General features: G+C 30.1%; 3 protein-coding genes across 7 annotated transcripts; 2 read left to right on the forward strand and 1 right to left on the reverse strand.

Moving 5' to 3' along the window:
• Nucleotides 1-1355: 1355 nt before the first annotated feature.
• On the forward strand, nt 1356-5823 carry atms (RNA polymerase II-associated factor 1-like protein antimeros). 2 transcript variants are annotated; one of them, XM_015517251.2, is made up of 11 exons: nt 1356-1513; nt 1621-1747; nt 1834-1926; nt 2000-2188; nt 2723-2858; nt 2924-3067; nt 3137-3240; nt 3351-3593; nt 3662-3852; nt 4469-4552; nt 5195-5823. In XM_015517251.2, exons 2-11 carry the CDS (start codon nt 1674-1676, stop codon nt 5662-5664), a joined length of 1728 nt encoding a protein of 575 aa, XP_015372737.2. In that variant the 5' UTR covers nt 1356-1513; nt 1621-1673; the 3' UTR covers nt 5665-5823. The 2 variants fall into 2 exon arrangements, with proteins under 2 accessions (XP_015372737.2, XP_015372738.2); XM_015517252.2 differs by having other exon boundaries at nt 1391-1409.
• A 1257-nt stretch (nt 5824-7080) lies between these two features.
• Nucleotides 7081-10035, forward strand: Rab39 (RAS oncogene family member Rab39). 4 transcript variants are annotated; one of them, XM_015517263.2, is made up of 6 exons: nt 7085-7448; nt 7582-7709; nt 7785-7894; nt 7954-8119; nt 9249-9389; nt 9548-10035. In XM_015517263.2, exons 2-6 carry the CDS (start codon nt 7602-7604, stop codon nt 9683-9685), a joined length of 663 nt encoding a protein of 220 aa, XP_015372749.2. In that variant the 5' UTR covers nt 7085-7448; nt 7582-7601; the 3' UTR covers nt 9686-10035. The 4 variants fall into 4 exon arrangements, with proteins under 4 accessions (XP_015372750.2, XP_015372749.2, XP_015372747.2 ...); XM_015517261.2 differs by having other exon boundaries at nt 7086-7448; nt 7514-7709; XM_015517262.2 differs by having other exon boundaries at nt 7086-7448; nt 7536-7709.
• Smyd4-3 (SET and MYND domain containing, class 4, member 3) lies at nt 9883-15931 on the reverse strand. Its single transcript, XM_015517259.2, has 9 exons — nt 15535-15931; nt 15262-15406; nt 14451-14623; nt 14132-14366; nt 12251-12470; nt 11382-11746; nt 11137-11268; nt 10270-10471; nt 9883-10203 (listed from the first exon to the last, which is right to left on the reverse strand). Exons 1-9 carry the CDS (start codon nt 15857-15859, stop codon nt 10018-10020), a joined length of 1983 nt encoding a protein of 660 aa, XP_015372745.2. The 5' UTR covers nt 15860-15931; the 3' UTR covers nt 9883-10017.
• Between the last annotated feature and the right edge of the window lie 86 nt (nt 15932-16017).

Raw genomic sequence — 16017 nt, forward strand, 5'->3', positions numbered from 1 at the left:
GACCGCTGACAATCCAAACCATGCGATTGACGTCGTACTATTGCCAGTAATGCTAATTTGTTATAAATTACTTTATGTGTGACGATGACGACTTCAGGAGGTACTATTGGGAGTAAATTTAATAATAAACGCGAGTTGTTTGTACATTTCTTTTCGTGTGATCATGACGACGTCCAACCGTTCGTTCAGACCAATATTAAATTACAATAATAAAATGTATTTTAGTGAATTACTTATGGTTTTTTTCATCAATGATACAGGAATTCAATTTTTACAAAAAATTAATGTTATTAAAGTGAATGAAACTTGTGAAAATGGCCATATAATGATTATCATGGGATCGTGATGGTGGTGTCAGAAAAGAAGTTGCCGGAAGGAAAAAGGTTTAAGAGTCTCATTTGGCAGAATTTATGTGTAGAATACGTCTCGGAAAAAATGATGCATTTGAAACTAACTATATTAAAAGATATTTCTGAGTCCTGGCCTTCTTTGTAAATTTATATCATTATTTTTTTAAATTTATAATTATAATACATTTTCAAATTTTTTTATTGTATTATAGGTAATATATTTTATTTATGGTGGAGCGATAACAAACAAGAGAGGCGGGGAGATACATTTTATACGGTGTGCTGGCGGGGCGATAACAAACAAGTACCTACCCAATGCACTATTTTGATGAGTGCCTAATTTTTCGTTTGCTTAAAATCACCGAAGATTTAAATTTGTTAAATCTGCATAATAAAAACTTACAATGAGATACTGTATAACGTGTCGACATTGGCGTACGAGTTGAATAACGGTTATTGGAAAATATGTTATATTTTATATATATTTTACAAAAAATTATTATTAAAACTTATAACAATTTTACAAATTACAGGTAAAATGGATGTTACTTGTCTTCTATTTTATAAATACTATTTAATAGGTAATAGACAATAGGTACCTACTACCTATGTGGCTATGTATGTTTTATTTCTAAGATTTGTCACCGACTACGCCTACATTTAATACTAATTATTATATTATACAAATATACAATAATTACAAATTATTGTATACAATATTTGGAAATCATAACATGATACCTACGTCTTAACGTCCTATTTTCTAAATAAAAATAACCGCTCACATGTCAAATTATTTCTTTACAAGTCACACCTAAATACCTAATATAATACCATAATAGTTAAACAATGTTTTATATTTTTATGCCTATGACATAAACATTATAAACTCAGATAGCGTCCGCCACCCGAGAGTAGAGCGCTAGTGTTGACTACAACAAACGAAATTCCCTCATATGTTAATATTGCGGTGTACTCGTTATCAATATTCGTTTTCACTTACCAGTTACCACTGTTTCCAGTCGTCAAGTCTTGAATATTATCCAAATATTTATTTAGGTATTGATATATTATTTATTTTTTTTTATAGTTTTGTGTATATCTTAATTCTTAGTTCGTGTACCAACGTCCATCTTAAACCGTGTGTACCACAGACTGAATAGGTGAAGTGATACCTCAGAACAATACAGATTGTGGAGAATAATTTAATATTATCAATTCATGATTATATTATTGAGACGGCGTCGTTGATTAATGATTATCATTACAGTATTGTAGACTGTAGTTTTCTTCGTGCGACGTGAACCACCTACTAAAGGGTCGATGATCATGGCTCCGACTATTCAAAACAATACTCAATCTCAAGAAAAAAGGCCAGTAAGACCCATAGAAAAAAGGTATATTGTTAATAATACAGATTCATTTAATCATTAGTTTTATTTCTCTTATTTCTGTGTTTATAATCATTATTCATCATTTTTAGGTCCGATTTAGTATGTAAAATGAAGTATTGCAATATGCTTCCAGACATACCTTTTGATTTAAAATTCCTCTCATATCCATTTGATGCAACAAGGTGGGATGCTCTGTTTTTTATACTTACCAATAACTTGTATTTAAGTTTTATTTTAAGATAAATTATTTTATAGATATATACAGTATAACCCAACGTCTTTAGAGAGATCATATAAGTTTGAAATACTCGCAGATCATGATTTAGGACTCAACATTGATTTGGTTAATAAAGACAAGTATTCAATAGACTATAATTTACAAATGGATATTGCTGATGAAAAACTTTTGGAAGAAGATATCTTAGCTCCACAAGATTCTAAAAGGTATGATCTTACATGTATCTACTATTTATTTGTAACACAAATTATCTTATCGAAAACAAAATCATTGATTTGTTTTTTATATAATACCTAGTATAATATATGATACCTATACTCTATTTCAAAAGAGAATATACAAAGCAGTGACGCGCAACTCATATTTTACAACATACGTTGTGAAAGGGGAAAAAAGTGCGCAGAACTGCTTTATTTTCTTTTGAAACAAAATATAGGTAGGTATAATGTGACTTTAAATAGGTAATGTCTAATCGTATGTCGAAATTATTAGTTAAAAAATTGATAGGTACTAGTGAATATCAAAATATTAAAGTTTAAGATTAGCATTTGATTTGATTCATTTTGAATTAAATTTATCTTAAAAATTATATATTGTTTTATACTTGTTATTTTCATTATAGATTTTTGTATCTATGATATTGATTAATAGAAATATTGAAAATATCTATCAATTTGTGTTAAACTCTATTTACTACCTAGATCAATTTTGTTAATAAATGATAATATTTCAACTACTAGGTCTAGACATCATGCCAGAAGTGTATCATGGTTACGTCGTACGGAATACATTTCTACAGAACAAACTAGGTTTCAGCCACAAACAATTGAAAAAGTTGAGGCTAAAGTTGGGTTCAGTATCAAAAAGAACTTTAAGGTACGTATAATTTTAAAAATAAAACTTCTAACTTTTTTTACAAAAACTTAAATTAATTTTTTCAGGAGGAAACTCTTTACATGGATAGAGATAGTCAGATGAAAGCAATTGAAAAGACTTTTGAAGACAATAAAAAACCAGTTGAAAAACATTACAGCAAGCCAAATGTCCATGCTGTTGAGACATTAAATGTTTTTCCAGATTTCAAGGTAACATTGAACATTTTGGAAATTGTAATTGAATTGTTGAAATAATATATCTTATTTGTTTTTAAATAGAATTGGAGATTTCCATGTGCTCAAGTTATCTTTGATTCTGATCCAGCTCCAATGGGTCGGCCTGTTCCAGCTCAAATAGAAGAAATGTCTCAAGCTATGATTAGGTAATTAATACTTGTATAATTTAATATCATCAAAATAAAAAATAATTTAAGATCAATAGTGATACTACAATTTTTATAAACATGAAAAACTAAAGCTTATAAAATTTCAGAGGTGTAATGGATGAAAGTGGTGAACAGTTTGTAGCTTACTTTTTACCATCTGAAGAAACGATTATTAAACGCCGTGAAGATGCCGCTGAAAATCGTCCATATGATGATGATTATGAATACGAATATAAAATGGCCAGAGAATACAACTGGAATGTTAAGAGCAAGAGTAGTAAAGGATACGAAGAAAATTATTTTCTTATTGTTCAACCAGATGGAGTATTTTATAACGAATTGGAAACAAGGTTTAGTTTTATCTATTTTAGATAAATATATTTTTCAATTATGACTAAACAATAGACATATATTTTAGAGTTCGTTTAAGTAAGAGACGACAAAAAATTGGTACACAAAGTAGTAGTACTAATACCAGATTAATTGTACGTCATGTTCCCATCAATGAACAAGAATTCAGTGTTCACAAATTTAGAGAAAAACAGTTACAACCATATGATGAAGAAGAAGAAGCTAAAGCTGAAGAAGCAGCTAAAAAAGCAATGCAAGGTAATAATTAAATGATCTAAATTGAAGGGTTTTGGTAAAAATAATTAAATAGATTAATGCGAATTAATTTATGCTGTGTTTTACAAATTTTAAATAAACAGCTATAAATACTATAACTTACCCTTGTGTATAAATTAAAACTTACATAAAGGATAAACAACAATTTTGTTAACTTTTGTTTTATTATTGATAACAGACAATACAATTTTTGGGTAATCAACAGGCTTACTCAGTACTCTTTATCCTTACTAAATATTTAATATCAATTTAGGCTTTAGTTGAACATTTAGAATATATTTGTTTAACAATAAGTTATCCATTTAAAATAGGAAGAAATTGGTAAAATTTTACATTTTCAACGTTTTATTTTCTAACCACGAGTCTCCGACTAATATATAAATACTGAAATGTGTACACATTGTACTATCAAATGATCCATAGTTAAACATTTAAATAAAAAATAAATCAATAATAACAGTTGTTTTATCCAAGATATTCTACTTGAATCAGAGTTTTTTCTTAATTGCCCCGAGTCCTAACTTTTAGTAATCAAATTTATTTATTTTAAATTTAATTAATATATTTTTCACTATTTATCTTTTTAATATTATTCCAGCTGCAAAAGAAAGTGCTAAGGAAATATCAACAAAAAATAAAACAGATAGTGATGATGATGATGATGATAATGAGTCTAGAAAAGGTAATGAAATCTTTAATCTATTTTAACTTTGATATTTAAAGACTGTTAATGTATGCAGTACATTTTAACATGACTATGTACAATATTTTTTAAACACTGGCTAAGAGAAGAAATTTAAAGCAAATAATAAATACATTTAAAATTAAACAACTCGCTCTTTTAAAATGTAATTTATTAGTAGTTTTGAGAAAATTGTAAAATAACATGAATGAGGTAGCTTCTAAAATCTCTACTAATTTATTTTGATAGAGTTGACTACTAAGATTTGTTTTGAAACCTGTATTATATAATTTTAATAATTTCTACAAAATTTAAGTCGCCTACCTCGGTGACCCACTATTTCAATTAGGGATGTCAATGATGTCATATTTTATTTTACTGAAACCTTTTAAGTAGTTTGTAAGGTACCATCTAGAAGTTAAATAAAAATATTTTTTGATTTACTCTTCCCTGATGACTAACTCTTTTCCCACTTTAAACTTATTCTATAAATAAGAGAAAAAAATGGTATATTTTATTAAATATCTATAACTACTATAATCATTAGTACTTATTATAATTTAAATATAATTGTATATTGCTTTATTATTTATGAACTTAAAATAAACTTTTTAATAATTATTTTTTTCAATATATTTACAGTTGATTCTAAAAAGAACAATTTAGCTTCAGATAGTGATGTTTCTGATGACAATGAAGAACATGTAGCTACAACTAACACTAAACGTGCTAGCAGTGAGACAGTTGATAGTGACAAAGAAAAAAATAATAAACGTCAACGAGCTGCTAGTGAAGTAAATTCTGATAGTGACGCTAGTGTTAAGAAATCCAACAGTCATAACCATAAAGTTAGTTCTGGAAGTGATGAAAGTGATAAATCTGATGAAGAAAATAATACCAAGGGCAAAGAATCATCTCAAAGTGGTGACAGCGAAGAGGAGCGTATAGTAAAACGTGTGTCTAGTGAAGCTAGATCAGACAGTGATAATAGTGATGTTGAAATGAGAAGTAAGAAAAGCTCAGAACGCGGGGCCAGCGAAGTTAATTCAGACTCTTCAATCACTGACAATAGTGATCAAGAAAGTAACAGAGGTTCTGATAGTGATGAATGAGAATAATTATTAACTTTTAAGACTTATTAGCATTTAAATAAAACTAAAATTGTAAATAATTTTATTAATTCCAGATTTTATATTATAAAATTATTGAACATGTAATATTCATGTTGTTTCTTAAGCTGTATTTTACAAAAATATACTATACTTAACCCATGAGGACCATTTTAACTCAAATAGTTGGACTCATAAAGTTGTGAGTTCAAATAACTGCATGTACCTATTTTTATCCTTTACTTTTTGTAGATTCTTATGATCTAATTATCAATATCACTATTTTTAATATTTAAAATATATTTACCATAGTGATTTAGTTAAAATATAATTATTTTACAGAGTACTATGACTTTAAAGAGTATATGGGTCTACCGTAAACTGTTAAAAATACTTAACATTTGAATATAAAATAATAACATACAATAATATACCTTTCACATCATCAGGATATGATTGAATAGGCATGGGCTTGGTAAGAAAATAACCACTGGGCTGCTCCCAAAGTTAGTATTATGGCACATGTCAAATTAAAATATAAAACTATATAATATTATTCTTATTAAGATATCTAATCTATTTAATCTATATTTTCATAATTTTTGAAATGTTTTCACATACATACACAGTATAGGTATTTGATAGATCCACCAATCACCATAAACACATGGTCAAAAAAATCAGATTAGTCGGTCAATGCAACATATAACATCAGAAAAACATTTGCATAGTACTGAATTTCCGTTTCTATGATAGATTTTGAAAACGGGTTTGGTGAAAAAAAAGGTGTTTACTCTCAAACTTTGAAAATAACAAAATCGAGTATCGTTTGGAAGGTACCAATATCAAAGTTTGATTACAATACTTAAGTATCGAAATAGGGTTTTTTGGGTAAAGACTACAGGATGAACTCATGCATTTTGAAAATGGATTAGCAAATCTCAGCGCATCTAATGGTCATTGATTAAAGATACAGATTAGTATTTTCGAAATTTTAAAGCAAATTCTCAAAATTAATGTGGTATCGTTTGATACAGATTTAGTGAGATTAGTTAGAGTTAAAGGACAGGAATGACAAATTTTAAGCCAAATGCTAAATTGGGTGAATTAATACATAAAAAAATTATAAAAATAATAAACATAGTAAAAATAAATAATTAGGTTTATGTCATGTCAATGTTCCGGACTACTAAATTTGTATCGTGGACCGTGGTTTGCCCACAGATATATACAATATGTTATTGTATATATCTGTGGGTTTGCCCGACGTGTTGGCCGCCAATTTATAAAATTATTATGCCGGAACAGTTATACCAGTTACCAGGTTTTAGGGACAACCCGTCAAGGAAGAGAGAATAATAGAAGCAGCAGCTGCTGTCGACCAATGATGGGGAAACGTTAATACCTTAATACAAGTTCACAGTTTCACACGACTGTTCACAGGTTTTGCGATTATGTGGAGGTGTGAGGGGAAAGAAATGATAAAATAAATAATATCAATAGAAAGAACAACAGCTACTAGTTACTACAAACAGTCTATCTCTATAAGCAGTATAAGCCCACAAGGACAAACTAAAGTACTAAACACTAAACAGTATTATCTCTTGTGATATTTGCATAATTCATAATAACTTCGCTAGATAAAGGGAAAAAATCATTGACTGCTTTTCTTACCTACCTACGTCGCAGTTATTAGTTTATTTTTAATACATGTGTACGTACGAAGAAACATTCGACCGTCGACAATATAATAATTTGTATACACCAGCGAGTTTAGTAATGGTTACGTAAGTTGTCGTGTTTTTTTGTCGAGAATTTTGTATTTCAATCGACTCATAATTTTCATTATTAGTCTTTTGATTGGATTGAATTAGAACCATTGTGTTTTCCGAACTAACTACGACGAACGCACATTCTTAGTTTCGTCCACATTCGACACAATGGCTGACCTGATGTTTGATTATCAATTCCGTTTGATACTAATCGGCGACAGTACGGTGGGCAAGAGTTCACTGTTAAAATTTTTCAATGATGGTAAATTCGTCGAGGTAAAAACTTTTTCAAAATTACCAAGTATGTTGTTCATTTCATACATTTTTTTTCTTAAAATTATTATTTACTAGGTATCTGATCCAACGGTTGGCGTTGATTTCTTTGCTAGAACAATACAAATACCTAGCGGTCCACGAATAAAATTACAGTTATGGGACACAGCTGGTCAAGAGCGATTTAGGTGAGTAAAAATTGTTTTTGTTTTTATTATTGTTCATGGTTATATTTTGTATATTATAGATCAATTACAAAATCCTACTATCGAAATTCAGTAGGTGCTCTATTAATTTATGACATAACAAAACGAGCCAGTTTTGATCATATACCTATTTGGATGAATGATGCCAAACGACACATTGAACCTCATCGGCCCGTATTTGTCTTAGTTGGGTGCAAATTAGATTTGGTAAGTTTAATATGTTATGGTACAAGTATGCATTCTAAGAATTTAAAATATTATTAAAAAGTACCTATATATAAGATTTTTTGTGTAGCTATTCAAATCCTTTTACTATTGCATATTATTATACTTTGAGTTTTGATTAGAATATACATTAACTATTAATTAACTTAATTTGTTTTATTATTATTAAATTTTTGCATTTATTTATTTAGGACAGACGTTCCTAAATTTTTCATAGTACAAACAAGTTTGGAAAATGTAATTTGACACTACATATTATTAACTTTTTTTTATTTCATTGGAGATCACAATCCTTGCTATAATTTTTAGTTTGATAAAGACACATAACTGCTACACTGATTATTGTTGCAAACAATCATCTAAATTATATCATTTTATCAATGATAAAACTAAATTCAAACAATTTTGGACAATTTAGTTACCTACACAGAAAATGGCTTATTATATTTATTTTAATTTATTCATAAAATATATTTTTTATCTTATGTATATAATTTATAATAATCTAATGTTAAATATTTTCTACTTAAAAAAATAAAATATATATATATATAGAAATATTTCAAAGCTTTACGTGACCTAGCAAAAATATTATTGTCACAAATCAACTGTTTAGAAACCCTGACTTAAAGATTCCATACTGAGTTACAATAATGTATTGGTTTCACTCTTAAATTATCATGATAAAGTAAATTAAATACTGTTTTTAAAATATATGTGTTTTACTAAAGTTAATTGCCTTTATGAATTATAATGTATATTCTGTTAAACTCTGATAGTAGATTGTTTTAAATTGAGTAAAAATTAATTAAGATAACAAAGGTTACAAGGTTTGATATTTGATACTACTTGATATTTTTAGTATACTAAGTGGAAACTTTCCTTATATGTGTCCAATACCATTTAATTAAAAATGAAAAAGTATTTGATTATTTTATTATGACAAAATAGGCTATGGAAATTAAAAATAAATAATGAAATCAGCTTATATATAATAGGTATCTACATAGTATGTTTTTTATTCAAAATTGAATATTATTTAAATTTGAATTATTAAAGCTTAAGAGATTTTAAAATTACCACCAATCCTAAATTAGTTTGTTTTCCATAGGTAAATAATGGTGCTGGTAAGAGGGAAGTGACTGAAGAAGAGGCCAAACAATTTGGTGCAGAACATAATATATTCACTGTTGAAACATCTGCAAAAACTGGTTCTAATGTTGAATTGGCATTTTCTGCTATTACCCAAGAAGTAATTTATTTATTCACTTACAAATAGGTTATTATTTATATTATAGAAGTCTATTATATTTTTTGTCATATCCTTTTAATAAAAGTAATATCAATAAATTGAAAAAATAAAGTTATATTATCTATTGTTTATTAAATAATAAATATTATTTATTTTAGATTTATCAGAGGATAAAGAGTGGTGAATACCAAATGGAAGAAGGTTGGGATGGCATTAAAAGTGGCTATTCACATCATTCAGCTAACATTGATTTCAACAACTATATTGAAGCTGAACCAGCTAAGTCATGCTGTTAAAACTTGAATCGCCTTAACAAAGCTTATTATTCTTTTTTCTTATCCTTAACTAAGTAACAATTTTATAAAACAAACATTTAGCTTTGATGAATCTTATGTTTAAACTTTTTAAATGTTTATTTTGACAAATATTAACCTAAGGTAAATATTATGTAAGCTACACTTAGGAGAATGGTACAAGACTAGTGTTCTATGAATTATTGTAAACTATAGTTTATTTTATATATATATTATATGTATAACTTTTTTTTGCACATAATTATATTTTTTTAATATGAATATTTTACAATTATGCTTTGTATAAATTATGTGTCGTACTCAAAAATAAATTGCTATAATTTATTTCCAAATGTCAACATACACTGTCTTATTCCTTGTTGGCATAGATGGTAGTCTCTGAAAGGTGGCACCATGTGCTTATGTAGTAACGTTAAAAGTGCTATGAACTCTGATAAAGCCTTCTCATAATTGTGCTTATCCATCAACTGTTTGGCAACCAAATATTTATTCTCTGTATCCTTAAAGAACAATTTTTATTATTAATATTGCTTATTAGTTATTAAATTTAATTGAACTATAGATACTTGTAAAACTTTTAAAATTGGTAACAGTTTAGTAGTTTTTGAGCAAACCATACACTGGATTGCAAACTCCATTGATTCTGTTGTCACTATGATTACATTTTCGCAATTTATACACCGGATCCTGAGTGATGTATTTGTCTTCATCTGTTCCCAAGTTGGCCAATCTTGGCTGCAGGCAATACAATTACATTCAAACCAATACCTATCAAAACAAATCCAATGTATTTCAAATAGTTTACTTAAATATTTTGTTTTGTATAATCCATAGAATAATTCATTAGGAATGCCAATTTAGCGGGCTTAGTAAGTTTTAAGATTTTTAATGTTTGTTTTCAACTAACAGCTATTGATCAGTTCATTATTTTGATTTAATTATATTTTCCATTAATATAAATTTGTACTCATTTTACATCACATGAAAATAAAATTACGGACAATCATAATGTTTGTGTATATATATATATATATATATATATATATATATATTATGACAACTTATACCTGTAAAATGAGATTTTAGTAGTTAACTATCATTAGCACTCTACACCGTTTTATTAGTACATTCAACTAACTAGTAAAACTATGTTTTTTATTCTATACAAAATTTAAACAGTAGTAAAATTGATGATAACATTGAAGTAGAATGTGTTAATTATTTGAATATCTCATGTATTAAAATGTTGAAACCTAACTAGATTTCAATGATCAATAATTTTTTAACTGATCTATTAATTTTCTAAATTATATTAAAAATATTAATTTAATCTACGAATATAAAATAATACCAACAATGTAATCTATTATATAATTAAAAATCAATAGTGTTCAATTATTATTGAGATTTACAAAAATTGAAATAGTGAATACCTATTTATAAGTGTCTGCTGTCGCTCTTCTTTTGGGTGGAACATAAACATTGGGCCATAGTTTTCTGTAATTGCTTCTCCAGCACGTAATTCACGAATGTTGTGTACCACGACCGTTGTTCCTCGGTGGTACCTACATATTTTGAACAGTTAACCAATCGCCATTATAGGCTTGCCAGATTAAGTAGTTCACCAAAAAAGCGCACATCAGTTACACTAAGTAAGTGTACAATAATATATGCATACCTGACAACGCATGGGTCGCAAGAGTGGTTGAGCAAAGCTAGAGTCGGGTAAATGGAACCACCGATGAATACTGTCTCTTGGCCATCGCCAAGTTGTCGGAGTTCGGACACTTCAAAAGCGTTAAACTGGAGCAGCAGTAGATGATGTAATAACAGACATCCAATAAATAACTCGTCGTCGGTCGGTTGACCGTCTGTGTTGCAGTCCGCAGTGAAATAGTTTGTCTTTTTCAAACAGGACAAGTAAAACGCAGCTACGTGCGTTCTGTGCAATATGTCCTGTACAGATCTCGTCTCCCGATGGGTGACCAAGTCGTACAAGTTGACGTAGTTGTCAGGTTGGTGTTTACCACGCGGCCTCTGCGTCTGGAAAATTGTAAATTATTTATAAATTATAAGTATAGGGCATATCACAAGCATGACAACATAAGTGGCATAGCCCTCGCCCCTCACCCCCTTGGATGTATTTAGGTACCGGCCTATTGCCTGAAGCAACAAAAAAGGGGGGAAATTTTTCTCAGATATTAAGGGAATACTTCAATAATATTTACGATTGGTCATTCAGTTAAACGTTTAAACCTCTTCTTCCTATGACCTGCAATAATAACGAATATTTCATTTTTTCGGATTAAATTATAAGTAATAGATTTTATGTTACTTTTATAACTACCTATATATCATATCAATTTGTTGAAGGATTGGATAAGACGAAAAATGGCTGAAAGGCGGAAAATTGGGAATGGTGTCTTCTATAGGCGAAAAATTCTAAATTCCTAATACGCCGTTGACCTCCCCCCGCTAAAGCCTTAGAAACTTAGTGCATCTAAGCTCTTACAAGTTATAATATTATAATCAACGAGCTGCAGTTACATGATTCAACAACTTTGGTCGTAAGTCGAGAAAGTACTTCAACGGCCGTTGCGTGATTATTCGAAGTGCAATCAAACACGTTATGGAAACGCCGGCCGAGAAGAGCGCAGGCAACATCGAACATTCTATCGCGTGATACGACTTTAAGGCGCTCCTTTTGCAAAACTCGCTGCAAAAAGCCACTCTTTCGCAATCCGGACACGGCAAAGGCGCCACAAGCCTGCGGTGAACACAAAAACAATAATTAATTAGGTGAATAATATAATATTATAATATTAGAGAGGTAATCTCTAACCCGTTTTGACACACGACCCATTTTGAAAAAAAATATTTATTTTTTGAGACACGTTTATACTATTCTATAGGATTGTAGGACTGGGTCACTGTGCTATCGTGCAATTTCACAGAGGACCGATGTCATACTATGTCCTAAGAGCAAAATAATCAATGAGTGTTCCTAAAAAGTAATAACCACAAAATAAATAAAGGACTAAAACGTTATAATATATTTATATTATATTATCTTAGTCCGTGACATCCAGATAATTTTAAAACGTAGGTATAGGTATGTCGGCGCTATCTAACTAGAAAATTGAAAAGCTAGAATTCAGTGTTTCTTAACCTTTTTGATATCACGGAACACCAAGCAATAATATTTTTTTCATGCGGAACCCCTCTGGAAATATCTTTAAAAAAGAAGGATACACAAAACATGGCGATAAGCGGCAACATTAGAAATGCACTAAACTTTAATGATTTAAATACTAAATACACTGTATAAAAATACAATTAAATTATTTATTTAGAATTTAGATTATATTGAGAAGTAACATTATACATATAATATATTTAGATTAGATTGTAATAACAGGAAAAATAATAATACAATTATTGCATGAATCTTAATGGGATGGTTGCGCTTGAATATGACTGCATAATATGTTATCAATATCTGGAGTAAGGTTTGTCAATGAAAGTCTTAGTGTCGGTGTCACACTCAATCTATTTCGATATGTTTTTGGTATTTTTAATATTTTGATAAAAACACAGCACAGCACTTTCGCGGAACCCTCAAGTGATCTTCGCGAAACCCTAGGGTTCCGCGGAACACAGGTTAAGAAACACTGAGCTAGATGACCAGTTGTTATTATAGGCATTCGAATTCAATATAATTTAGCAACAGCAGATTACACTGCTGTTATCGAATTAATATAAATCTAAATAATACCGACCAATGCCGTAACGACGTTAGGTTAGATTAAGCCTCACTAAACCTAACCAAACCACACTAAACCTAACTAAACCCAACTGAACAAGCAGACTTTATTCGCAGGAGATGCCATTATAATTCAAAATAACTCAATTTTTAACTCTCTTCAAAAAAAAAAATATATATAAATCAGAATTTTTTTCTAAAAAAATGTAATACATAACTACAAAACTCTCTGTTAGGTATGTTTGTGATAAAAATTATGATAATATTGATAGTTTTCACTATTAAAAGTAAAAACATAAAACAAGCTATCTGAGTAGACTGCAGCCTGCAGGGGGTGCCATGGCATACCCGGCATCCCCCCTGTGCACGCCTATGCTGAACAGCCCGTGTGACCGTGTCTCGGCTAGTTGGCTCGTGACTCGTCACTGGCCACTGTTAATGTATTATGCACCTACTTCCTAAGTAAAATAATCCATATGTCTATCAAATATTTCATAGGTACTCTAGATTTTATCCATCATGTATGATTTATCATAATATAAAGTACTAAGTAAATAACAAATGATGCATAAAATAAATTCAATTTTTAAAATCATTTATCACCTTAGTCATCTCTTAATTATGGTGAGTTGTGAGTAACAAAAAGACAAAAATTAAGTACCTACCTGACGAAACAGTTGGTACAATGCGAATGACTGTACTCGCGAAGTAGAACTGAAGCGTACGCGCGCTCGGTGAGCAGAAGTTTTCCGACGGGTACGTCACTTCCGGCTACCGCGTGTCTTCCTTCAGTCTTGTTGTATTCGACGGACACTGCGTTGCTGAACGCCGGATACACGTCATTCCGTCCTCTGTACACTTCCGGTTCCTCCGGTTTCGTTGTACCGTGTTCCATTATCACTATAATATGCATGCATACGATACGAACGTTACGTAATATAAATAATTTAAAACAGTTGTATATTTTTTTTATAGTATCTTTACCGTGCTTCGTTTGGTTGTCCTTAACCAACATATTCAGCATGATCTGTATATCTAGCTGTCGTTTGCGTCGTTCGTCCGACGACAAATGCGAACCGTCCAGAGACCGCAATGTTGCCCTAAACGACTCTAATGCCAATTTCAATTGTTTCGTGGCTAGTAAACAACGTGCTTTCCTATGTTTTAATACAATACGAAAATACGATAATGAGTGACCTCGTTATTAGATAGGTACGTAATATATTTTCTATTTAATTATTATAACGCGACAAAAATACAAAATATTATTTATGTGATCCACTTACGGCTTTATAACTACTTATTAAAAAGTAGTTTAGCTTAGGTACTTAACTTTAGCTGATTTAAGTGAATATTATTTTCATATATTAATTTTAAACAATATGTTATGTTTTTTTTATTAGGTATATCTAAATTACTATAAATGTACTTGTTTGTACAGATTATTTTTAAAATAAAGGAAAAAGAAAAAAAAAACATGGCGTGAGTTAAATGTATTATTTGTTATTTTGTGAACTATTTACTAATAACTTCTAACTTAAAGATCTCGTGTTCATTTATTAACTAAACACAACATTCCCCGCCAGGGCCTGATTTAGGCATTTTGTGGCCTTAGGCAAAATAAAAAATGTGGCCTCTTGGGTCCAAAATTATAAATACGTATTTCAGTATTTGCGTACCTAAATAAAATACCTATACAGTATACATGTAACATCGATAAAAGGATTGCCGATAATAGTTGACAGGTTACAGGTATATAATATTTATTTATTAGTATATACCACGTGTGACCTACCTATCGTACACTTTGTATTGTAGATCCTTGGGATATCCGTTGTCGATTGCTCGCTGTATGTCCGAAATGGCCAGATCGTAATTTTTTAAATGATATAGACATGCCGATCTATTGGCGTAGACAATCGATAGATGTATCCTCCAATCTGCCAAAAAACACTTCATGACTTCATGAGTCACGATGGTCAACTTTTCGTCCTCACCCCCCCCCCCCCCCCCCAAAAAAAAAAAAAACACCTCACCATCATATTATTATAATTTCTTAAGTACCTACCTTTGGTTTGGGGACAGTGGATCACAGCTAAAGAATACCGGTTCAACGCATTTCGATAATCTGATTTCTGAAAGTAATCATTCCCGGATTGTTTCATTTCTAAAGCCTTTTCTCCACTTTTGTAACTCGCCGGTTCATCTTCGATATTTTTACAGCCACCGGAAGCATGCCCTTGTGCGTACAGCCGTTTGTATACGAACTGTATTTTCTGTTTGTCGTCTGTCGACTTGATGAATTCATCCCAATCAGATGATTTCAAAATGTTACGAAAACGATCGTGTTGAATCGAAAAGGGCTCACTGCCCTGCGGTGCTAGGTCATTCATGATAATATCACGATTAGATAATAGATAGGTATGAGATATTAGTATGTATTATATCAACTGACAGTAAGCCGCAGAATTCACAAGTTAAGCCTGAGGATAGTATTTTTAGATTTTTGGACGTTTTCCAGTAGTTCGGTATGATTAGGAATAAAACATGT

Source organism: Diuraphis noxia, unplaced genomic scaffold (genome assembly GCF_037042655.1).
Source record: "Diuraphis noxia isolate RWA-SAM2 unplaced genomic scaffold, SU_Dnox_SAM2 contig0004, whole genome shotgun sequence".
Taxonomy (NCBI): Eukaryota; Metazoa; Arthropoda; class Insecta; order Hemiptera; family Aphididae; genus Diuraphis; species Diuraphis noxia.